Source organism: Protomyctophum bolini, assembly GCF_963924005.1.
Source record: "Protomyctophum bolini genome assembly, chromosome: 12".
Taxonomy (NCBI): domain Eukaryota; kingdom Metazoa; phylum Chordata; class Actinopteri; order Myctophiformes; family Myctophidae; genus Protomyctophum; species Protomyctophum bolini.
Window position 1 is genome coordinate 10,028,692 of NC_137873.1, and position 22,726 is coordinate 10,051,417.

The 22,726-nt window shown below is 41.2% G+C and overlaps 2 protein-coding genes across 2 annotated transcripts; one reads left to right on the forward strand and one right to left on the reverse strand.

Moving 5' to 3' along the window:
* Positions 1 to 228: 228 nt before the first annotated feature.
* Positions 229 to 5,158, forward strand: LOC308325252 (uncharacterized protein). The gene is made up of 4 exons (XM_080777726.1): positions 229 to 549; positions 983 to 1,047; positions 1,140 to 1,233; positions 2,153 to 5,158. The coding sequence occupies exons 1-4, from the start codon at positions 255 to 257 to the stop codon at positions 3,202 to 3,204; spliced, it is 1,506 nt and encodes a 501-aa protein (XP_080633852.1). The 5' UTR covers positions 229 to 254; the 3' UTR covers positions 3,205 to 5,158.
* A 1,051-nt stretch (positions 5,159 to 6,209) lies between these two features.
* Positions 6,210 to 13,496, reverse strand: LOC308325022 (purine nucleoside phosphorylase-like). Its single transcript, XM_080777400.1, has 6 exons — positions 13,237 to 13,496; positions 10,807 to 10,976; positions 10,462 to 10,565; positions 9,999 to 10,174; positions 8,696 to 8,886; positions 6,210 to 7,865 (listed from the first exon to the last, which is right to left on the reverse strand). Exons 1-6 carry the CDS (start codon positions 13,263 to 13,265, stop codon positions 7,645 to 7,647), a joined length of 891 nt encoding a protein of 296 aa, XP_080633526.1. The 5' UTR covers positions 13,266 to 13,496; the 3' UTR covers positions 6,210 to 7,644.
* Positions 13,497 to 22,726: the final 9,230 nt, after the last annotated feature.

Consider the following 22,726-nt stretch of genomic DNA (forward strand, 5'->3'; position numbering starts at 1 on the left):
CAGTCATGTTTCAGGGCTAGAGAAGAACTAGTGACTGTGATCATGAGTAATGGTGAGTAGATGGAAGGAGAACATGGGGACAGGGCCAGCCAGGGGACTTCTTGCATCCATCCCATTTGAAACGCGGCCATGGATCGACCTGGGGGTCTATATTGTAGTAATTACGGTAGATCACTCCGCCACGCGGAAGAAAGGTTCCGGCAGGAAACAAACCCTATGAAACAAACACGGATGCATTATTTTGTTGTCGTTTTATGCTCCATGCCATTTATTACAACGCTGTGCGAAATTATGACCAAAATAGTTTAGTTTACACCCAGAATAGGAATCAAGGAAAAAAAATGGCCACGTGCATTCCCTTTCAGACGCAATTAAGCTCCATTATGGAGGTTATGGTCAAAACAGCTGTGGCTGAAATCTCCAAACTAGTCGATGACAAATGCGCATATTTACATCTGGAAATATCACGAAAACAGAACGAGAACGAGATGCTGAGAAAGAAACTAGTAATGGTGCAGAAGGCAAACACACAGCTACATCGTGGATTGGGTAAGTGGCCCAGTGTTTAATTAACACCGAAAATAGAGAATTGTATTTGTTGGTATTAAATTCAGCTCTTTAATTTGAGTGTAAATGGTGTTTGAATAATATACCGATCATTTACATACAAAAAGTGACATGATAAAAGCCACAGGCATGTAAATAAAAGCCAATGTGAAGTGCACTGCATCATGATGATGTTTAATGATGCGAGATACTCAGATTATTTGGGTTGTTGCCTTTAACTGGGTTAAGATTATTTTGGGTTGTCGCCTTTAACTAACCTGCAAAACATATTTATATACATAGTATGTATATACTTTATGCTATATATATATAGTATATACTAGCCTATACTATATGATTTTAGGTTGTACCTTATAGTTTAGTTTGACTCGATCTCCTTTGCTTTGAATCAATCAATACTTTGTTTTCTTCCCAGAGGACTTCATAGAAAGAGATGCTGATGTGGGGACCAGTTGTCCGGAGCCTGCTGCAGATTTAAAGGTATTTATTTGAAAATGTATTTTTCATTTTCATGATCATGGAGCATAGAGAAATGCATTATAATCTTGAACACTCGTCCTTTATCTGTGTAGTTAAGTGAGATTGAAGATCCCACCGCATCGTTCTCAATTAAGGAGGAGAGTCCAGATGAGGCGCTTTGGAACAGTAGTCCTGTGGAACCAGTAGGTGAGTTCGAACTGGTGCAAATTAGAGATGCACTGATATTTCCTTCCTGATATGAATAACTTGAGTATTGGTCAATAACGAGTACCTATCCAATACCAATGTGTAAATAATTATTAAAAATAACCGAAGACGGTGGTTCTCAAAGTGACATCCAGGGACTCTCAGGTTTCCAAATGCACTCTTACAGGTCTTACAGGAGTTCTCACTAACGCCCTGCCAGGAAAGCCTCTACTGCATACGGGTAAAAATTCCACTGCTGTGCGAGGGGTCCAACTTTACCAAAAATAAACTAAACCACTTGGCTAATAATCACTGAAACAAAGCTTGTTTTGTGTTGGCGAAAGTCTATTCACTATGCTGGGAAGCCATTCAGCACCCCAGCTTCTCTGTATAATGTACTTTTGAAGGGCGCTCTAAATAAAACATTTTATTTCATACCCAAAAAGTACATTATACAGAGAAGCTGGGGTGCAGAGAGGCTTCCCAGCACGGTGAATAGACTTTCGCCAACACAAAACCGGCTTTGTTTCGGTGATTAGCAAAGTGGTTTAGATTATTTTCGGTAAAGCTGGACCCCAAGTCAGTGGAATTTTTACCCGTTAGCATCAGAGGCTTTCCTGGCAGGGCGTTAGTGAGAACTCGCTAACGCACTGGACCAGGGCTAGGTCTGCAACTCTTGAGAGTGTACAGATTTGTACACTCTCAGAGTTATTTAAATAAAAAGGTTTGAGAACCACTGATCTAGGAATAAGAAAATACCATTTAAAATAGTTAAAGTGCACCTACAAGTTAGTAAAATAATAATGTAAATAGTACAGTAAGAATAAAAAACTAAATACAAATTGATTATTGTAAATTGTATGGAATCTAGTCAAATTGTGTGTCACAAACTTGACTTTAATGTGTTCTGTGTTTCCAGGTAACAGCGTACAATACAACAGGTCTCCGACCGAGAGGCGGCGTTTGCCCCACATGGAGGTGTCCAACCAGACTATTCCAAATAAATTCCACGATTCACATAGCTCCGCCATGCATCGAGATCAGACTAGTGCACTTCAGTTCACGGTCAAAACGGAAAAGGAGGAGGATCCGTTGGGATTCAATCAGATTCAGAACCGATGTCAGCAAAGTGCCGGGAAGCAGAATCAGCTTCCTGCCGTGTTCGGCGTAGAGGAAAGAGACAATCAGCTTTGGTCATCCATTATCGAAGGGAATGACATTGATGCAGGGTTTCCAGATTTTTCTAGCATAGTGGAGGAGTATTCCAAAGGCTTCAGCGACCATTCATATACACAGAATGCTGGTTCCACTAACAAGCCCAATAGTGGCCCACAAGCCTCGGCAGAGACGACATGTAATGGGAGCTTCAACGCAGAATACGAGAAGGATAATCCACAGCCACAGCCATCCTCATTTTTGCCCAGACCCCAGGTTACCTATTCGCAGCAAGACGGCCACAGCGAACAACTGTTTCCCCAGAGGAACATCCCCCTCTCGCACGCGGGGCAGACGAGTGAAAACTCGGAGAGGGATTATACTGCCATCACGGACCGACCGCTCGATAGTCAGCCGCACAGCACCTTCAGATCGGGTAACCTCCACCTTCCACACAGGATGAGCTCGGGGCTGTCGAGGGGCTACATATGCACACACTGCGGCAAGGCCTTTAATCGCTTGCACCACCTGAAGCTCCACCAGCAGGGTCACAAGCGGAAGAGGGCGTTCGTTTGCACCATCTGTGGCAAGAGCTTCCAGTGCTCCTCCCACCTTCGCATACACTACCGGACACACACGGGCGAGAAGCCGTACTGCTGCGGCCAGTGCGGGAAGCGCTTCTCGCAGCAGAGCAGCCTGGGGGTCCACCTGCGCACCCACAGTGGGGAGAGGCCCTACAGCTGTGGCCAGTGTGGGAAGAGCTTCATCCTCTTGCACCATCTGAAAAGGCATAGGGTCATTCACACATACAGCTGAGATTGGTCCAAGGTCATACATGGTCACACACACATGCACAATGGTACGTCAGGAAGCAACATTTACAGAACTTCGGTGAACTTATTGTACTCCAGTTGAGCGTGCTCAGACTGGTGTCTAATGGCCCCAATGTGGGGCCGGGCAATATAATATCCATATTGTGATATGAAACTAGATATAGTCTGGGATTTTGGATATCGCAATATCATGATATGGCATAACTATTGTCTTTTACTGGTTTTACTGACTTAAACCTTATTTTAAACATTAAGACATGGTCAAAATGGTTGAAAATAGCTGGTCTACAAGCTCACAATGTGTCACGATGTGAGTGACCCATTGTGAGCTCGTAGATCTGCTATTATATTTGAACAATTAAATGGATATTTTCAAATTACAATATTATTGTCACAATGTCAATATCAAGGCATTTGTTCAAAAATATTGTGATATTCACCCACCTCTACCCCAATGTCACCTTAAGAAAGCAATGATGAATATTTCTTGTTTTATTGTGTGATGACACTTTGTAAAAGTGCACACAAACATTTGTGTTAAGAAAGAGGCTGTGCATTGTGCTCCTTGCAAAGTTCTTTAAACAAGTTGTTTGCTCCTTTTGTAGAATAGCAGTGTTATTATTTATCCTAATGGCAAAAGATAGCAGCCTAAGACAATATTTAATATTTAATATTTCCTTGATCAGAAACGGTTCAGTTAGTAGTATTCGTGAGCAAGTACAGGCTCCAGATGCATCAAAGCAATTACCTAGTCTGCCAAGAGGCAAACTTGAACATTTCCATTCACAATGCTGATTATTTTATGAAGTCACAAATTATTTGAGTCAGGAAGGAGGCGGTGCTCATTGTAATCCATTTTAAAACAACCAGATGGCAATGAATGGACTGTAGGTAATTCTGCTAATCTTGTCTATTCTTGTGAGAAAGGCTCTTCCAAGTCTAATAAAAGGAGCTGATGTGTTTATGCCATCTACATAACACCTCCTAAAGCAGCTTGGCCATTTGGATGATGAGGATTTTGTCTTTGTAATCATTACAAAGTTATAGCATTACAATGTAATGCATTTTATACCAGACAACATACTCAGCGTGGTCATCGGAGATGCTGTCGCTGTTTTTACAGATGGCATGAACAGATATTGCCATCCTTTTTCTGGCCATGGGAGACTTAGTTGAAGTCTCCAGGCCTGAATCAATAATGTGAAATCTGTTCATGGATGGATTGGCTCGCCCAGTCTCTTCTTTAATAATTATTATTGCAACCACCCATTAAAATTAGAAGCTATATCTGATTACTCGATCAACCAGGCAGAAGATGGGATCACATAGATTTCAGTTTTACTGTAGAAACCAGGTGTTCAGTGTATTTGTCCATGGGGAAAGTAATGATTACTTTTGGCAAATGTATACTTTGTAACCTGTATTTCCAACTTTGAAGATAGTGTCTGTTGAAAATAGATACTTTTTGTCAAGCACAAAGTTCTGTGCACCGAAAAATAAGTGATCCTTCAGCACCAGAGGGCAGTATAACTCATCACATGCTTGTGTGGATGTGTTGCCAGAGCAGGACAATCATGTTTTCACATTCCCTTTTCAAGTAAACATATGTGTACTGTATCAACGGTCCTTGACCTGAACAGGTGGATTTACTTTTCAAAGCGGCTGTACCCTGAGAAGCTTCACGAAAAAAGCTTACATGGTCATGTATGAACATTGAACAATAGCAACTTTGACCATCTCTTACACATACCGGTATATGCCCAAGGAAGATCACAATGTGTGGACTTTTTGTTGTAAATTACGCATTTGGGGATGTCTGTGGAAACATTCTAGATGACCTATTCTTTTCTAACAACAATATACAGATGTGCAAAAAAACCATATAGTTTCAGTAATGTCATTCATGTATGCTCACAACTTCTGTTGCATGCCCCAGACTTTTCACCCTGTTGTCCAATAAAGTTGAGATTCCCAAACAATTCAGATTGTGAAAATTCCTCATATTCCTATTCCTCGAGCAGGTACTTCTTTCCAACTGGTTAATGATTTAATAGCCATATACTAACATCAAGCATTATGATCATTATGAAATGGTCATCCCTGCATCACAGGTAGTAAAATGTAACCATAAATCTAACGATAAACAATGTCTGCCTGGAAGTACATTGTTTCCTGCTGATATGTACTGGAGTTTCTTCCTTAATGTCATAGAAGAGACTCTCCCCTCACATCTAAATACACAAAACATCCCCATTGTTTGACAGCAGCTAATTGTATTTAGTTGTTGCCTGTGTATACCTGTCCTACAGTATGTAGTGTTTACTCAGGGATTTTGTGAAAATGCTAGAGGGAATTTATAAAGATGTAACAATTTGGGATGTCTGAATTACTGAGGCTGTATGAAGGTAATTACGTAAAGTGAAGGGGAAGTGACGTATTACATAATAATAACAAAGACCGGTAAGTCTGCATATCCTAGATATTCTTAAACACTGTTGCCAAACCAGAAGTTGTTTTGACATTGTTAAGAAATATGGTTTCTGCATACAATGCTGCTTTGGATATTCTTAATGAATTTCCCCAGTGTTTTGGCTGTGCACTGTGGACTGACTCTGTGTGGATCTGAGCACATGCTCACAAAGTTCCCATGACCTTGTATGGATGGAAACTGCAGAGCCTCAGCGTCACGGAAAATGGTGTTTAGGAGGAGGGGCAACGTGGGATATCATATTTGGGTTTAGAAACTGGGAAGAAGTCTAGGAGAACCGAGAGGTCTGTGAGAGAGTACAGATAACAGACAGCAGAGATAGCATAAAACTGCTCATTTGACAAACTAACAGCAAAAATGCTAAACATTCTCAGCGACAAATTGTCTTTTTGTGTGAGAAAAGTATTGCAAGCATGCACCTGTTACATTTCAGGCATCAAAATGATGCCTTTTCTCTATACACAGATTGCAGTGCACTTAAGTAGGACACAGCTAGGGCATTCCATTTACAAGATCATCTTTATGAGTATGACCATTAAGGCATAGTAGGCCTACACCAAATTACCCAAGCAAAAAACAGTATTAATTTCCCCCATAACTGCACAAAATGCACAAAAATGAAATTCACCCCCTTTTCTTTACCTTGTAAACCAGTGACCAGCTTCTGATTAAAGTACTACATCGGTATTCTACATCTTTGAGTTTAGTCGTTTTATTGAAAAACTATTATCATAGCATAAAAAACAGAGGTCAAGTGTTAATACGGTGAAACATTGATGGAATGTTGTATTTTTACTTATTTTTGAGGGTGAATTTGGAATGCTTAATAACCCATTCTCTCTTTCACAACAGACAATATTTAGATAACCATCTCATACAGAATAGAAACCCTTGCTTCAACACCAATCACAACATAAAATATATAAAATATATACTATATAATTAAAAATAAATATTTTTAACATGACACATTTGACGGCAATATGCAATTTCTTGCATCCATCATCCATCATTCAAAACTGATGGGGAATTCTTTTTGACAGAATGACTGGTGAATTGTCTGATGTCTCACTCATTTTTGCCAAGGAATGTAGGAGCAATAAATACTATTTTGTGGTGGTCAAGTTAAAAAGTACTTAAATAGAAATCAAAACAGAAAGCGTCCTTTCCCCATTACCCTTCACATACTCTGCTGCATTAAATTAGTATCTTAAACTCTACAAATCTCCATAACAGCTATGTTTAAAAATGTAAACATTGCAGAGAATTATACATATCAGACAAGGAGGCTGGATTCTCAATATTAAGATCTATGACTAGATTAAAAAGCAAAACCCCATGGAAAATAAAAACTGTCCAAAGTCCCTTAAACAAGATAATATATCATCAAGCAGTACACGAAGCTTAACTAGCCAGGCCTGTAAAATAGATTTTTGTTTTTTAACACTCAAGCATTTTTAACATTCTTCTGGCCTGACTTTGCATACAGGCACAGCAGCTACTGCATGCTTGGATAACTACAGAACATTTAGTAGACACAGGCAATGGCTTGACGCTCTAATCTAAAGTGACATTTCTACAAAGGGTTACAGGCCGATTTATACTTTGTTGCATGACCATATCTTTTGCCGGAAATAGCAGATTTACATTTCTATTTACTTAAATCTTATATACTTTGTAGAACAGCTATGTTTCAAGCTTTCGTTTGAAAATAATTTGTATTTGGCAAGCGATGTGGTCGTACAACAAAGTATAAACTGGTCTCAACCAGCATGGACAGATACTCAATTTTAGACTTCCCTTCTGCCAGCTACAGTTGTGAGAGCAGCGTGTGTGCACATGTATGTACATACTGTATACAGTATATGTGTCTGTCTGTCTGTCTGTGTGTCTGTCTGTGTGTGTGTGTGTGTGCGCGCGCATGTGAGAGAGAGATCAGCAGGCGAAGTTATTGTTGTGTTCCAGGCGGACCACAATGTTGGACACCAGCTTCTGCATTTGTTCCGACCTCTGCTTGCCCGTCTCCAGCACCTCTTCGTGGTTGGCCTTGTCCTGGCTGTCGTAGTTCATCACTGCCTCGTTGGTGATCAACGACAGAGCAAATACGCGCATGCCGCAATGGCGGGCCACAATCACCTCGTGCACCGTGCTCATACCTGTGACGAAGAAGGTGCACCGATAAGACGTAAAGCCACCACAATCTGTAATGTTGGTCGAGTATGTGTCATGCTTAATGCTTATAGTACACCATGATGTACTGGAAGAAACTCAGCTGCAGTACTGTTGACTACCATCTACTGTATGCTGACACATCAATGTCTGTGGGCACAACTAAGGGCGGATTCAGACTGTGTCCGATTGATTCCAACCGTTCCCGAATCCAGAGTAAGATTGCCCGCTCCCCACTGGCCAGCATTCACATCGGCCATAATTCTTCCGTACCCGAGAGTACACTTAATTCAACTGTATGGTACTCATGTGCCTCAGAGGGGTGCTATGGAATATGGGGCTTTGGGACATAGAGAATGTCAGTTGATAGAAGAAGAGTTAGTAACTTCTAACTTTAGTTACTAGTTTAGAGCGAATAATAAAGTTTGAATCCGCTAAAAAATAATTGATAATTTACAAAACTAGCCCTTACCCATTGTGAGATTAAATTCATTAATAATCATTAATGTGTCAAATCGAGAAAAGGGTGTTTCTGACACAGACAGACATTGTTAGAATTATAGTATGATGATGATGATGATGATAATCTGTTAATAACCAATCCCTATTTTGGCGTGTCATTATAAGCATTGTGAGCCTGCATGACACTGCTGTGTAGTATACAATTATGTTTATATAAAATAAATATTTTAAAATATATTTTCTAAACCAGCTTCTTGATCATTTGATTAATCAATACAAATATTATCTATAGTTGCAGCCCTACTTTGATGAATATTTGGCATGGTTCAGTGTGTGCTCCAATCCCCAAACTCACCGACAGCATCAGCCCCGAGTCTGTGTAGCATGCGACACTCTGCGATCGTCTCAAAGGAAGGACCGCCCAGGACAACGTACACCCCTTCACGCAAGAAGTCGCTGTAACCCAAATCGGTTCCCAATTCCTGGGCGAGCTGCACCAGCTTCCGGTCGTATGCGTCAGACATGCAGGGGAAGCGAGTGCCAAACCTGGAAGAGAAGGATGTTTACTCAACACGTAACCAAAACACTCTCTTAGACGTGTGACTACATACTACTCCTCCTGGTCCTGTGTTGCCTGTGTTTCTTTCAGAATTTAAGATTTTATCAATAATGTTTAGAGCCTTGGCTCCCAGTTACATCACTGACATGTTATGACTGATTGGGCACCGTTGCATGACACCCACGCACAACTACTAAATATAACTCAGGCTGCCCTCTGTTCCCTACTTTCGTCAGGCCGGGCTACATTGTCTGTCCATCCCAGCTCATGACCAAAGGGAGTCGGTCGGTGTAAGCTTGCCACCATTGGTGTGTGAATGTGGGAAGTGAGGACGCTGGCGTCGACTGTTCACCGCTTCACCTCCCAATGTATGAATGAATGAACCATTGTAAAGCGCTTTGAGCACTTGGAAAAGCGCTATAAAAATGCAATTCATTATTATTATTATTATGAATTAATGAATTGAAGGTGATCTTATCAAAACACATGTTCACGAGTTAGCCTTTTAATAATGCCTTCACCATTTCTCCCTGTTTTACTATATATTTCATGCCCTACTTTGGCACTTTGTTAGATATTTTACCAGTTTTATTTCCTCTATTGTCTACGTTCTACCTGTCCAGAGTCTTCTCCTGTATTACTTTATTTTATTTATTTCCTCTTGTCCAGATCTTAGTCTATTTCATAGTGTCTTAAAGCAAGATGTTTTCCCCTTAAGACGCGTTTTCTGTGTCTTGTTTCTTGTGTTCTGTTCCGTTTTCTACAAAGCACTTTGTAACATTGTTTTGAAAAGTGCTATACAAAGTATAATTTTTTATCATTAATTTTTCATCCTTCATCCTTCATTAATCATCCTTCCTCCACCCACTAATAACTCTATAGCCCCATTTATATGTTGTTGTCTGATAGTGTCAGCTGATCTCACAAGGTGTCACACTCACATCTGACACGTTGCAAGCTTGGCTATTTCTTGTAACGCATCATGAATTAGGCATTTATCCCTCTCCCCATTCATACATCTATCACTCCATCCATTCGTCGCTTTGTCACTCCATTCATCCTTCACTCTCTCTAGTCACGCGTCCCTCCATCCACCTACCGCTCATCATTGAGCCCGGCCAGTGGGTTGTTTCCAGCGAAGCCTGGCATGTTGATGTGGTCCTTTATGATCATGACGTCTCCCACCTTATAGTCCTGGTTGAGACCTCCGGCTGCGTTGGTCATAATCACCGTCTCCACACCCAGAAGCTTGAACACACGGATGGGCATCGTGATCTGTGGAGCACGCCAAACATGATGGAGGGTGAGTGCCTTCACTGTGATGAACGCAACTGTTTGAACATAATTATGGGGCAAAACACATCGTTGTACAAAAAAAAAGTTACTAATTACATTTTCTCACCTCAAGCACATCTAAAATACGACATATTGCAATAATACTGGCAGTGTTTTTTAAGCTTGTAGATCTGTCATTTTTGCTGAATGTTTCCCCCAGAATAGGGACGCTATGGTTGAAGTGGTTAACTGATGATTGTGAGTGCTGACTACTGAATGATGCCTACCTTTTGAATGGGGTATCCTTCATATAAATGGAACCTGCCCTGCATGCAGACACATGGCTTCCCCTTTAAAGTTCCAAACACCAGCTGGCCAGCGTGGCCATGCACTACCACACACACACACACACACACACACACACGCACACAGTGAGAGAGGGGGAGAGTTAACAGTTAGACCAATGAGCACACACACACACACACACACACACACACACACACACACACACACACACACACACACACACACACACACACACACACACGCACACACTCACACACTCACACACTCACACACACTCTGTGTTTTATAATATTCTTGCCCAGACATGGACAGACTGACATTCATACCTGTGCTTTGGGGGAAGTTAGGAATGTCGTTGTACTTGAAGACCACAGGGTCCTTGAGCATGTCAGCCAGCCCCCCCAGACCTGAGCCGCACACAATGGCTACCAGGGGGCGCACCTCTGTCTGGGACATGAGCCACTCAGCTGTGGCACTGCATTCCTCATAACTGTACCTGGAGGCGAAAGTAAATTGGGGGTTACATGTTAGTGTTGTGTAACTTGTTGTGTTGTGTAACTTGTTGTGTTGTGTAACTAATTATCACCCGTTTTCAAGAGTTAATCTTTCATGCACTGTAGATACTAGTAATGATTGTATTCTCGGTCTCGCACATCTATTATTCATTAAAATTATGTCATTAATTATGGTGTTTAACATTGGCAAATAGATGATATGAATTGATTTGAGTTTGGGAGAAAGGCAGATTGTATTTATTAATTGTAATATTTTTTACTTTTAACATCTTACTAAGCTGGGATGACCAGATCTTATGCATGTCATTGTCATTGCAGGCTGACCAGGCCATACCCTTCTGAAAAGGCATGTCGTGGGGACATTGTTATCACGATACGATATTTATCACCATATCGCTCAGACGCCCACCCCTACGCCCACTGCAGGTTTTCAGGTAACGCCTGCATTTTCACTCGTTTTATCCTAATCTTTACCTAGGCTGAGAGCTTTCACTTCACTATGACTGTCAACTCTGTTCCCGTATTCAAACATCAGTAGGAATGTGTTCATGTACAGCACACAGAGGTCAGATACAGAAACCGCCATTAACATGCTGGCAGAAAGCTGGCACGCGAAAGGCTCTGAATGTTTGCTGTGCAAATACTGCAGTAGTACAAACACTGTCTGACAACTTCTGGGGTTATTATGACACATTAACACATCACACACAGTTTGTTTTTCCCACAGTGTGTTCAGTCATACAATTGTACACTATAACGCAGATGTTCTCAAACCTTTTCATGTCAAGAACCAGCCTCAAATTAATACAAATTACCCCATCATCAGAAAATATTTTGTGCCTGAGACTCCCATACAAGATTGATGTTGTTAAACAGATTGATTTTGATGCTCTATAAAGGGACCCCCTGGAACCCCTTAAAGGAAACCTGGAGGTCCCTAGACCCCTGCACTTAGAGAATCACTTGCACTCTAACGCAGGGGTTTTCAACTGGTGGTCCGTGGACCACTCACTGGTAGTCCGTGAAGGTATTTGAGATAATGTTGCCTGAGCATGCATTCAATAATGTAAGAAAGTGAAAACCTTTTTTCCCACTAGTTGAGAAACAGTAGACTAAAATGTAGTGTCATGTCATCATATGACCTGTCAATGCAATGTAGACAGTCATTAATTTTAACTGGGAAGTTGGAGGGCAAGGAATTACACAGAAAAGGGGATACTTTTAAATAATCTCAAGAAGGGGAGGTGTACCGGATTGCCTTGTTGAGCAATTATTATTAGGATATGTGCCAATGTAATGTATGCTCAGTCAGTAATCAGATGGTTCAGAGCTGTTATGTCATTCAGGGCTCTTTATGTATTTCTGGTAATATTATTGTCTGCTCATTTTATGAGTTTGAGCCACATGATGCTCTGAAATAATTAAGTAATGTTGTGGGGATGATGATGATGATGATGATGATGCATGATATTGATACTGGCAGTGGCATCATCACATTATATTGGCTGACGCAATACCAAGTCGTGCCAAAAAAATCCCTTTGCTTGGGTTTGGAGAAATCATGTCCGAAAGCTGCCTGAGTGGGGGCGTGCGGGTGGCAGTCTTTCTCGCACAGTGACGCACACTGACTCACTGTGGGCCAGCGTGTTCCTCAGAACGTCCACACGTGTGTGAGCCGAGGAGTTCCCCCCCCCCAGACAGTACATCTCAGACTTTCACACGTGGGACTATAGTGCCCAGTGCCCACCCGTCGCATGAGTTGGCACAATTTATATGCACAAGCAGAAGGTCGCGACTCACTGTAACGAACAGGACGGAAATCAATTGGACATGATCATGGAAGTCTAGACTAGAGCTTCCTTAATCCACCATAGAAGTGGAGTGAATATGAAGCGCAGTTCATATTCCCTCGCAGTGCTCTCACGAAAGGTATCGCATTCGCCGGCCGAAATGCGTAGCTATCCATTCTAATTTCTGGCGCCGCGTCGACCTATGAGATCGGATTCAACAACAAAGAATGAATAAGATGTCACCACCAAGTAGTCTAGACAGTCTAGTAGACCAAAATGCACATACTCGAGCACATCACGCGATTCACATGACTGAATTTCAATTTCATTAGGTTATTACATAGCCTATTTATTGCAAATGACTCACATATGCCAGTAATACCAGTATGCCTACCAACCAAGTCGCATCATGAAACATACAAGTAGCCTGATTATTATATAACACACGTACCCAGTCCCAGTCGCAGATTCTGGCAACATGGTGAAGATGGAATCAGACAGATACAGGCTGTGCTCCTTGAAGTCGTTGGAAGAAAAGACTGAAAGGGCTCCTGTTTTAATAAAAATAATTAGACGAATGTCCTATAATAAGCCAGAAAACAAAAACAGACGTTACAGCAGTAGCATTTGATCAGGGATCAGTATCTCGTCAATTAATCTGAAGCCGGTAGGATCAGATTCATGGATGGATAGTCGTTTATAAAGCATCCACTGTCTGTCACAGACGTGCCCGCCGTGACACGGGGCGTGGACGCGCTCTCATTGGTGAACGCGCAGGCGTTGGTTGTGAAGGCGGATATGATGAGCTGGCTTCTAGCAGTCAGAACAGAAGAATCATATTTCAAAAGCCCATTGTGTCGCAGGCTCGCAGCAACCCACGACAAATATGTGAGTGACTCAATGAATTTTCGAGATGATGAATGCACGCCGTTTCAAGTTTGGTCAAGTTTGGCACTCGAAATCGGGGCAATTATCTCTCTCTCTCTCTCTCTCTCTCTCTCTCCTAGGCAATAGACAAGTGTTTTTCCAGTGTGTTCATTACTTCATTTGCATGCACTCCAGCTTTTCCACTTTATTGCCACATCGCAAGCTGTGAATTACTTCTATGCAAGTTGCTACCCATGAATTGCAATTAAGAGCAACAACGCTAGGAATAGATAGATAGATAGATAGATAGATATTATATATCTATCTACATATCTCATATATAAATATATCATATATTTACATAATTCATTGGCAGCTGATCAATACAAATATAGGCCTACATAATACCTCCTGGTCCAGGAGACACCTGTGCATTTAAATGCCATGGTCATACATGAAGTGACACTGTACATCCAGTGTAGTTTTTGAAATAAATACCGGTATTCAAGTCCCCATTCAAGTTTTAAGTAGGCCTACAAAAGGGCATACTGTGCCTCTGGCACAGGAAAGACACACAACATAGGTATATAAGCCTAGGGGTAGCCTACTTTAAAAGGTGTGGAGTTACTACTTACTAGTGTGTAAGCCAATATCCAGCTTTCCTTTTGTAGTTCAAATTTGTTCACTTGCACTTTTTGCTTGAGAAAAAAGTGCAGATTTTGGACAGATTCTGGTTCTCAGTTTGAGAACCTTAATTCAGCATCACATTCATTTTAACCACTTAATCCATATTTCTTACGTTGGCTATTCAAAAATAGCATTTTTGAACATAATAATAAAACCAACCTGGAAAGGCTATTGGAAGTGTAAATACAAACATTGAAGACAAAAGTGTGTAAACACAAAGACAAAAGTGTGTAATCCCAAAACAAAAGTGAGAACACAAATTGTGATTGGCCGAAATCACATGGGGGCAGATGTAGACAGCAGGATTTGTAAGGCACGGGGAGGTTTTGCCATGTTAAAAGCAATATGGAAATCAGGCAAGATCAGTACAAAGACCAAACTGAGTATATTTAAGAGCAACGTCCTGGGGGTTCTCCTGTATGGGGCAGAGTCGTGGAAAGTGACACGTAGGCCATCTGTCACAAGCTGGATGTATTCCAAAGGAAATGCCTTAGGAGGATACTGAGGATATTTTGGCCCCTGACCCCACTGCCAGGTGTCATCAAGTTCAGAAGGTGGACGTGGATTGAACATGTCTGCAGAATGGACCCAAGTGCCATCCCAAGGGTAGCTATGAGGTGGACACCACCTGGGAAAAGGAAGAGAGGCAGGCCCAAAGAGACCTGGAGAAGATCAGTGGAGAGAGAAATGAAGGAGTTGGGGTGGACCTGGGGCCAACTGCAATATTGGGCAGAAGACGGACTGCATTGGCTTCGTTGGTGAAGACCTTGGGCTGTATTTTGCATGTCTTAAGTACCAGGTCTTATTCCCTAACTTGAGTAAACTAAAGACCTGGAGGCGTGATCAATGCTCTTTGGCCACTCAGAATAGCCAAATGGCATTGATCACGCCTCCAGGTCTTTAGTTTACTCAAGTTAGGGAATAAGACCTGGTACTTATTACTTAAGACACGCAAAATACAGCCCCTTATGTGCTACCTAGCACGAAGAGGATTAAGTAAGTAAGTAAAATCACATGATGTATGATGAGGTATGATGATAAGAGCGCCCCTCATTTCACACGGGTGTGTTTTTTAAACAATAATTAATTAAAAAAACGTTTTGGTTTACACCTGAGATTTTCTGGTTAGGATACCAATTTTTTTCAATCAAAGAATAGTGATTTATAAGAATAGTGATATTTTATTATTCTTGCACCCTAACGTCCACATTATGTATAGGCCTCTCTACAGTATTGTATACTGTAGGCCTACTATGCTTACACACCTAACCTCAGGTACATACTACACCGGATAGGTAACATCGTTTATTTTTTGTTAATATTTCTCCCTCTTCTTCTTGACTTCTTCCCTTTCCTCTTTTTATGGAAACAACAAAAGGATGGAGGTTGCACGAAAACAAAAACCTGTAATGGGAACCTGAGTGCACTTGATCCTGTTCAGCACTGGCCACTTTTTCACTGCAAGGCGTCAGTATTATCATTAAATTGTCACTTTAGAAATGTGCAGATACCCTATGTAGTCTATACACTTATACTGTAGTTTATTTACTGTTAAACCAATGTTGCACATTAAACTAATGTTTTAACTCTCATTTTCATTTACTAGCCTATTATTAGGCTACTATTGTTGATATGCCTACTTCGAAGCTTAAACATCTGGATTCTGGATACCCAATTGTCTGTGGAGTCAAGTTTAGATATTTTGCTCTCCAGTGGACTGGCCACACACACACACACACACACACACACACACACACACACACACACGTATGCACGCAAGCACGCACAGTATCTGTCGCCATCTAGTGTCTGAAGTGTTACATGTATTTTAGTAGAAAAGCAAGTCACAAAAATGACTAGACTGATGATGCTGTACGTTTATTGGAAAGTAAATTAATGCAATACACTGATTTATTGATATGTGACAATAATGATAATGCTGATTTAATTGATCAATCTCTCATTCCCTGGCCAACCGCATACTGTCCTCCAATTCCGTTCTCAGTTTGAGTTGAGACATTAGACATTACATGATGTCAGGCCTCATGTGACATTCAAAGTGAATTACCCTCTACAGTCTACCCTCTACACAGTATAGGCTACGTATATTTTTTGTTGTGGTGTGTGTGCTGTTTTGCCTCTACACTTTTCCCCTCAGTAGTGTGATTGAGGGTGATGAGTGGTGTCAGTGTAGTGGCCACTGATTGTGTGGGAGTGCTGAACCAGGTGATTGGCTCCTGTGGTTATGGACTGGACTATAAAGCTGCCAGACTCGACTAAACTGAAACCATTCCTCCTGTCCTTACCAGCCAGCGTGTATGTATGTGCTGTTGTGTTAGAATCTTAGACGTTAGAATAGGCTCGTAGCCATATTGTAAAGAAATTGGGCCTATTCCTTATTTTCTTACTTCCTTCACAGGTGTTACCAACGACACTAATGAAGGCTTAATTCTGGACTGGACAATCAGAGTAGGGGTGCTGACATTGTGCATGTTGGCTCACTGGAAACGCTACACCATGGGTCTCAAAAGTTACGTTCAGAGACTCATGGTTTCTTGAGGTGGTTCCAAATGGCACCTTTGTGGGTGGGTAACTCATTGACCCTTATGGGTCCATTTGGTTCCATTTCTACACTCAGAGTGGATCCTTGAAATTAAGAAGTTTGAGAGCTACTGTGCTACACTAATTAGGACAGAGCCTCTCATTGCTAAGACCTGTGAAGGAAGATGCCCAATTTCTTTCCAATATGGCTGCTGTGCATAGAGCCTATTACAATGGGTTAAAGTAAGTTAATGTAGGGAGATGGGTGACATATTTTTGTTACTAGTTTTATAAGCTATATACGAGACATATTTCATATCCATATGCACATGGCATGTATGCAGAATATATTCTGTTACTATATACTTGCCATATATTGGCAGATATGTTCATATATTTAAAATATTACCATAGCACCACCATTAGCCTTTGTCACACACCCCCCAGAGGGCACCACAGGGGGTGCACGCACCACAGTTTGGGAACTCCTGGACTAATAGAATACAGGTTGGGAAGTATGAAGAGAGCAATCTGGGAACCCATTGGCAAACAAATATGTATGAAGAGTAAACCCGCACACTCAATCTGCTCAAATGTAATTTAATGTTAACGTTTCACGAATCAAATGTCATTAACACACAAATAAAATAATAATCGGATCTACAAGGTCACATCACTTGGAGATCTGCTATTTTCACTGGTTTGAGTCCCGGAGAGACATCAAAGTTCTCATTTGGGTCGAGCTAAAAAGTTTGGAAACAACTGCTGTATATAAATTAGATGAATGCAGACGAACCCCTCTGTGCTTTAAACTCCCTTTGACTAACCCTGTGTCAACATATTCTCACATCATCCAGGATACCACACAGAGGAAGGAAGGGATTCTGCACGGAGCTTAGAAGAAAACCGAAAAGAAAAGCAAATAAAAGAGCAGAGGGGAGAGAGGAGGGAGGTTTCTGAGGATGAATAAAACGGAGGTAAAGCCACCATCAACGTTGCTGTGAGCCAAGCGCAGTGACTAACCAACACACACACACACACACACACACACACACACACACACACACACACACACACACACACACACACACACACACACACACACGCCTCCTTTTCATCCCTTCTCTCTAATATCCGATTTAGCCTAATAATTGTGTCTGATGTCGTCACAGGCTCAGCGGGGACGGTGTGTTTAGCAGTGGATCAGTCAAAAGGTTTGTTTCATTAGCTCCTGTGTTAGTTTGCTTATACCATATTAACATCATTTGGGATTAAGGCTATTAATCAAAAAGAAAAGCCAGCCAGACACCCAATAAATCACTCACTGTGACTCTCTCCTGGGAAGAATCATTAAACTAGGCAACGATCACCAAAGCACAGGAATGTGCAAGTACAATAATGAAAGTCACACAAAATGTTCTTTGTCAAATTGAAATAATTAACTGGGTATTTTTGTTTTACAGGCACACTTGGTGAGGTGTTATTAGACTACAAAAAAAAGATTGTACACATACCTTATTGTACACAGATTGATGAAATAATTTTGGTTTTCGAAAGGTAGATCAGTCAATTTCCACATCATAGAAGATTTCCTGATAACATAAAGGAAACCCAACATAACCTACAGGAATATGCTGTGTTCTAAAATTAGTATTGCACAGGATTCTGCAAGGAAATGCATTTGAATGACTTGAAGGTATAACACATGATATATATGTATGTATGTAGGTATGTGTATATAATACACATACCCACATACAACAACAAATTTGAGATTCATGTTGGCAATCATTTTATAGAGAAAAGGAGAAAAAAGGATCCCGCACACTGTCTTCACTTATAGAATTAGATTTATTGAGCAATATTTCGGTCGTTCAGACCTTCATGTTCAGGCCTGATGAATCTAATCTAATCTAATCTAATGAAGACTGAAATGTTGCTCAATAAATCTAATTCTGTAAGTGAAGACAGTGTGCGCGATCCTTTTTTTCTCTTCCATTTCCAGTTATCCGACGCACCTGTCCACTGTAGGTGTGCAGAAGGACCTTTTTCTTCTAAAAAGCAATCATTTTATAAACATCTCTCCAAATGATATTCTAGATGGAGGACCTCACAGTGAAAGAGAACTGATGTGATGTTCACAGCTGAATGGATTGGGTTGTTTGTCAAGGATGTCCTGATGGGCCCTTTGGTTATGGTGCATAATATATATTGTCCTTTCATCAACCTAATTTTGAAAAGGAAAGTGTTCTTGAGTGTTGCACTGGACAGATTCGAGCAGTGGTCCCTGTCGACCCCCCTCCACCTCTCGCTTTCTCAGTGAAATCATGCTTTGTCACCCTCCCATGAGCCAGAACAGGGGCTGTATTCACCTCACGGACGCCCCTCTACGTTTGAGCCTAAACGGGACACTCTGTACGGACGGGACGCTCTTGGCCACTGTTAACAGAACACACAATAGTTGTGAATAGGGAGCACCATGGGTACCCCAGAATAAGCGTGCGTCTAGTGATGTGTTTGTGGTGTGTGTGTGTGTGTGTGTATGTGTGCGCGCGTGTTTGCGTGCCTGCCTGTGTGTGTGTGTGTGTGTGTGTGGTGGGGGGTCTTTTTGCATGTGTGGCCCCCTGTGCATGAATGCATTTGTGCTGTATGTCAAGCTGGCATACAATTATGTCTTGTCTGTTACATAAGGATACAAGTTTGTTATTTCTTCTTGTGTGTGTGTGTGTGTGTGTGTGTGTGTGTGTGGGGGGGGGGTCAATATTTCAATATGTTCAATATTTCAGAGATAACTTTTTCTCATGTTGACTCTACCCTGGGAGGAGTGATCATTACAGTAAGGAGGAGTGATCATTACAGTAATTGCAGCGACTGTGCGCACGGCACGAGCATAATGGCAGTGAGGGGCCTCCTCTTATAGCCAACTCTTGTCCTTCCTCCAGGGAGACTTTGCCAGCAGCAGTGTGGGCTTCGGGTTAAAACCGGGAGCCCAAGCAATGACAGTCCCCACAATTCTCAATTTTTTGAGCATGCGTATATGGTGACCATGCCATGTGCATGCCACAATCGCCTCGTTCTTATGAGAGGTAATTGAAGACCCCAGCTTTCTAGCCATTCCTGCACGAGGCACTGTTTACAAACCCAGCTGAAAGGTAAGCAGTAAACGGTTTTTCCTTTTCAGCATACTTGAATGAAGATGATGGAAATAGTCATGCAATTAATGTCACATTGTATACAATATATATGTGCATCATGCTATTTATGCCAGTTTGTATAATATGTGTGCATCATGCAATTAATGTCACATTGTAGCCTGTAATTGTAATATAATTATGTGCATGTCTGTAGTTTCCGCAATTTCTCAAGAAGTCTAATATAATTCAGTGGCTACTGGCTAGAGGACACGATCCTTAACGGGTGTATTGTATTTCAGCTAAGACTAAGAGTGGCCACTGTAATCTATGTCTATTATGTGTAATGTCATATGGTCTGTTATTGGTCTTGATGTGGAATGAATGAGACTATATGAGGAAATCACAACATAACATAACATTTAATATATTAGGTAGGTAGGTACAGGTATAGGTATATTACAGCAGCTCTAATAAACAGGCAAGAAAAAGAGACATCAATAAAAATAACAAAATTATAATAAGAATATCTAAAATGGGCATCTAAGACCAAACACTATACCAGTGTGAATTCGGTATCCCCCATCATCAGTCTGATCAGTCTGATCAAGCCAACCAGTGGAGGAGTTACCGTAGTCTTATTGTGGCAGGTAGAAAACATCTCCTCTATATATTTTCTTTCTTTCCTTATTTTCCTGTTAACACAACTATTAAGCTTCTGATATTTTAGAATTTGCAACCAATAAATGAATCACTTTAGACCAAGTATGAGATAGACTGTATGTTTCACTTCAACAGTAACAACAACTTAAATCCTTGTTTGCAAACTTCACAGAAACTATATGGGGAACTCAAATATATGATATTCAGCATGCACCTGGAGAGCAGCTGAGTTTGCAGCCGGTAGAATTCACCTTCAAAGGTACGTACGTAGTTTATGGCGGAATGACATTTGTGAACCAAATCACTGTCACTAATAGTATTTTTAAGTAAGTATAATATACAGTAAGCAGTTCATAATATGAGTCAGATGGGGGCAGCAATGGTCAGCTTTAAACGAATGTGTGTAATGTGTGAACTCCTGTGTAATCTAGGATTTCCAGTATCTGTGAACTTTGAAGCTCAGTTGAGTAGATGTGGGTTAGGGTTACTAGTCACTAGATCTATGTTACATAACCCCAGTTACAAGATAGGCAGTGGTGAAAGTGATCAAATCCGTAATGGAACGGCAAAGCTGTGAAGTGTTAAACCAGACTTTAACCAAGACAAAACCATAACTAGACCCTTTAGACAAAAATATAGCATACAACCTATTGGAAAGAAAAAAAAACGAAATGAAAACGTCAAAAAGCGAACCCAAAGAAACTCTTGAAAAATAAGGGAAAGACCCTACAAGAAAATCACACGTAAAACAGACTCACTCATACCCTGTATCACTCCAGCATCTGCATTTTCCCATTGAAACACCATCATTCTTTTACTGCAGGGAACATTAGCCAAAAATATCAGATGTACAAGCTCACATTGCTCATAGATTTGGTGTTGAGGGAAAGAAGCAGTCCAAGTACAGGTCCGTTTTAAGAGTTGAAGATTTAAGTGGTTACCGGTAACTATTGTTAAGAGGCACTTAACATACAGTGCCATACATTGTTGTATGGAAGTACATAAAGTCTATAAGTTAATATGATCAGTAATCATGTGATCACATAGCAAAGAGTTTTTTGTGTGTGCAAGGGACATATAATGATAATAGTTATTGCTCGTAACTTGTTACATTTGTGAGAGGGATAGTCAATGATTTACGGGAATTGGAGGGAGAGATATGAGAATGCAATCACACTTGTGCACGCACACACAGATATTGCACAGGGCGAGCGCGAGAGGGACGCAGATTGAGAGTGAGGGAGGGAGTGAGGGAGAGCGTGAGAGTAGGACTCACCAATATGTCCGTGGCAAACTTTAGATGTTTTGTTTTACACACCATTATAATGTTCTTATTTTGATCATAACACCCACTTACTGAATGTCAAGTCTCCAGGTTTTCTTAATCCTTCTTATTTAGAATTTGTATGATACTGATTTACTGGCCTATTTTTAACGACACTATGGCACATTAGTACTAGTTGTTCTGAAATGTTTTATTCGCAAAGACCCCGTTAACTCTGAGTTTTCAAATGGAACCAAATGGACCCGTAAGGGTCCGTTTGATTCCATTTGAACACACTCAGAGTTACAGACCTGTTATGGTCATTCAGGGCTATCTATTTATGTGGTTCTGGTAATATTATTGTCCACTAATAGTGTATGTCCATGGCAAAAATGGAATGTTGACAAAAATGCCCACCACAAGCCAACATGGCGATGACCCCTGAGTGAGAGCAAGAGAGAGAGAGAGAGAGAGAGAGAGGAAGAGAGAGGAAGAGAGAGAGAGAGAGAGAGAGAGAGAGCTGGTGGGGGATTACTCCACACTAGAATGCTAATGAGGATCTTTTGTCACAGATCTCTCTCTTTCTTCGTCTTTCAATCATCTCTCTCTCTCTCTCTCTCTCACTCACTCACTCACTCACTCACTCACTCACTCACTCACACACACACACACACACACACACACACACACACACACACACACACACACACACAGATATTCACACAGAATCACGTTATCTCTCACTCATTCATGTGCGCAGGTGCACGCACAAGCGTGTGCGCGCGCGC

Bases quoted from the DNA above. Each gene is read 5' to 3' on its own strand.
- LOC308325022 (XM_080777400.1), bottom strand. From the start codon at position 13,265: ATGTTGCCAGAATCTGCGACTGGGACTGG. The intron at 10,175-10,461 runs GTAGGCATCATT...CGTGCTCCACAG, and splicing joins AAGGATACCCCATTCAAAAG to ATCACGATGCCCATCCGTGT. The intron at 8,887-9,998 runs GTAGGTGGATGG...CTTCTCTTCCAG, and splicing joins GCCGGGCTCAATGATGAGCG to GTTTGGCACTCGCTTCCCCT.
- LOC308325252 (XM_080777726.1), top strand. From the start codon at position 255: ATGCTCCATGCCATTTATTACAACGCTGTGCGAAATTATGACCAAAAT. The intron at 550-982 runs GTAAGTGGCCCA...TTTTCTTCCCAG, and splicing joins ACAGCTACATCGTGGATTGG to AGGACTTCATAGAAAGAGAT. The intron at 1,234-2,152 runs GTGAGTTCGAAC...CTGTGTTTCCAG, and splicing joins TAGTCCTGTGGAACCAGTAG to GTAACAGCGTACAATACAAC.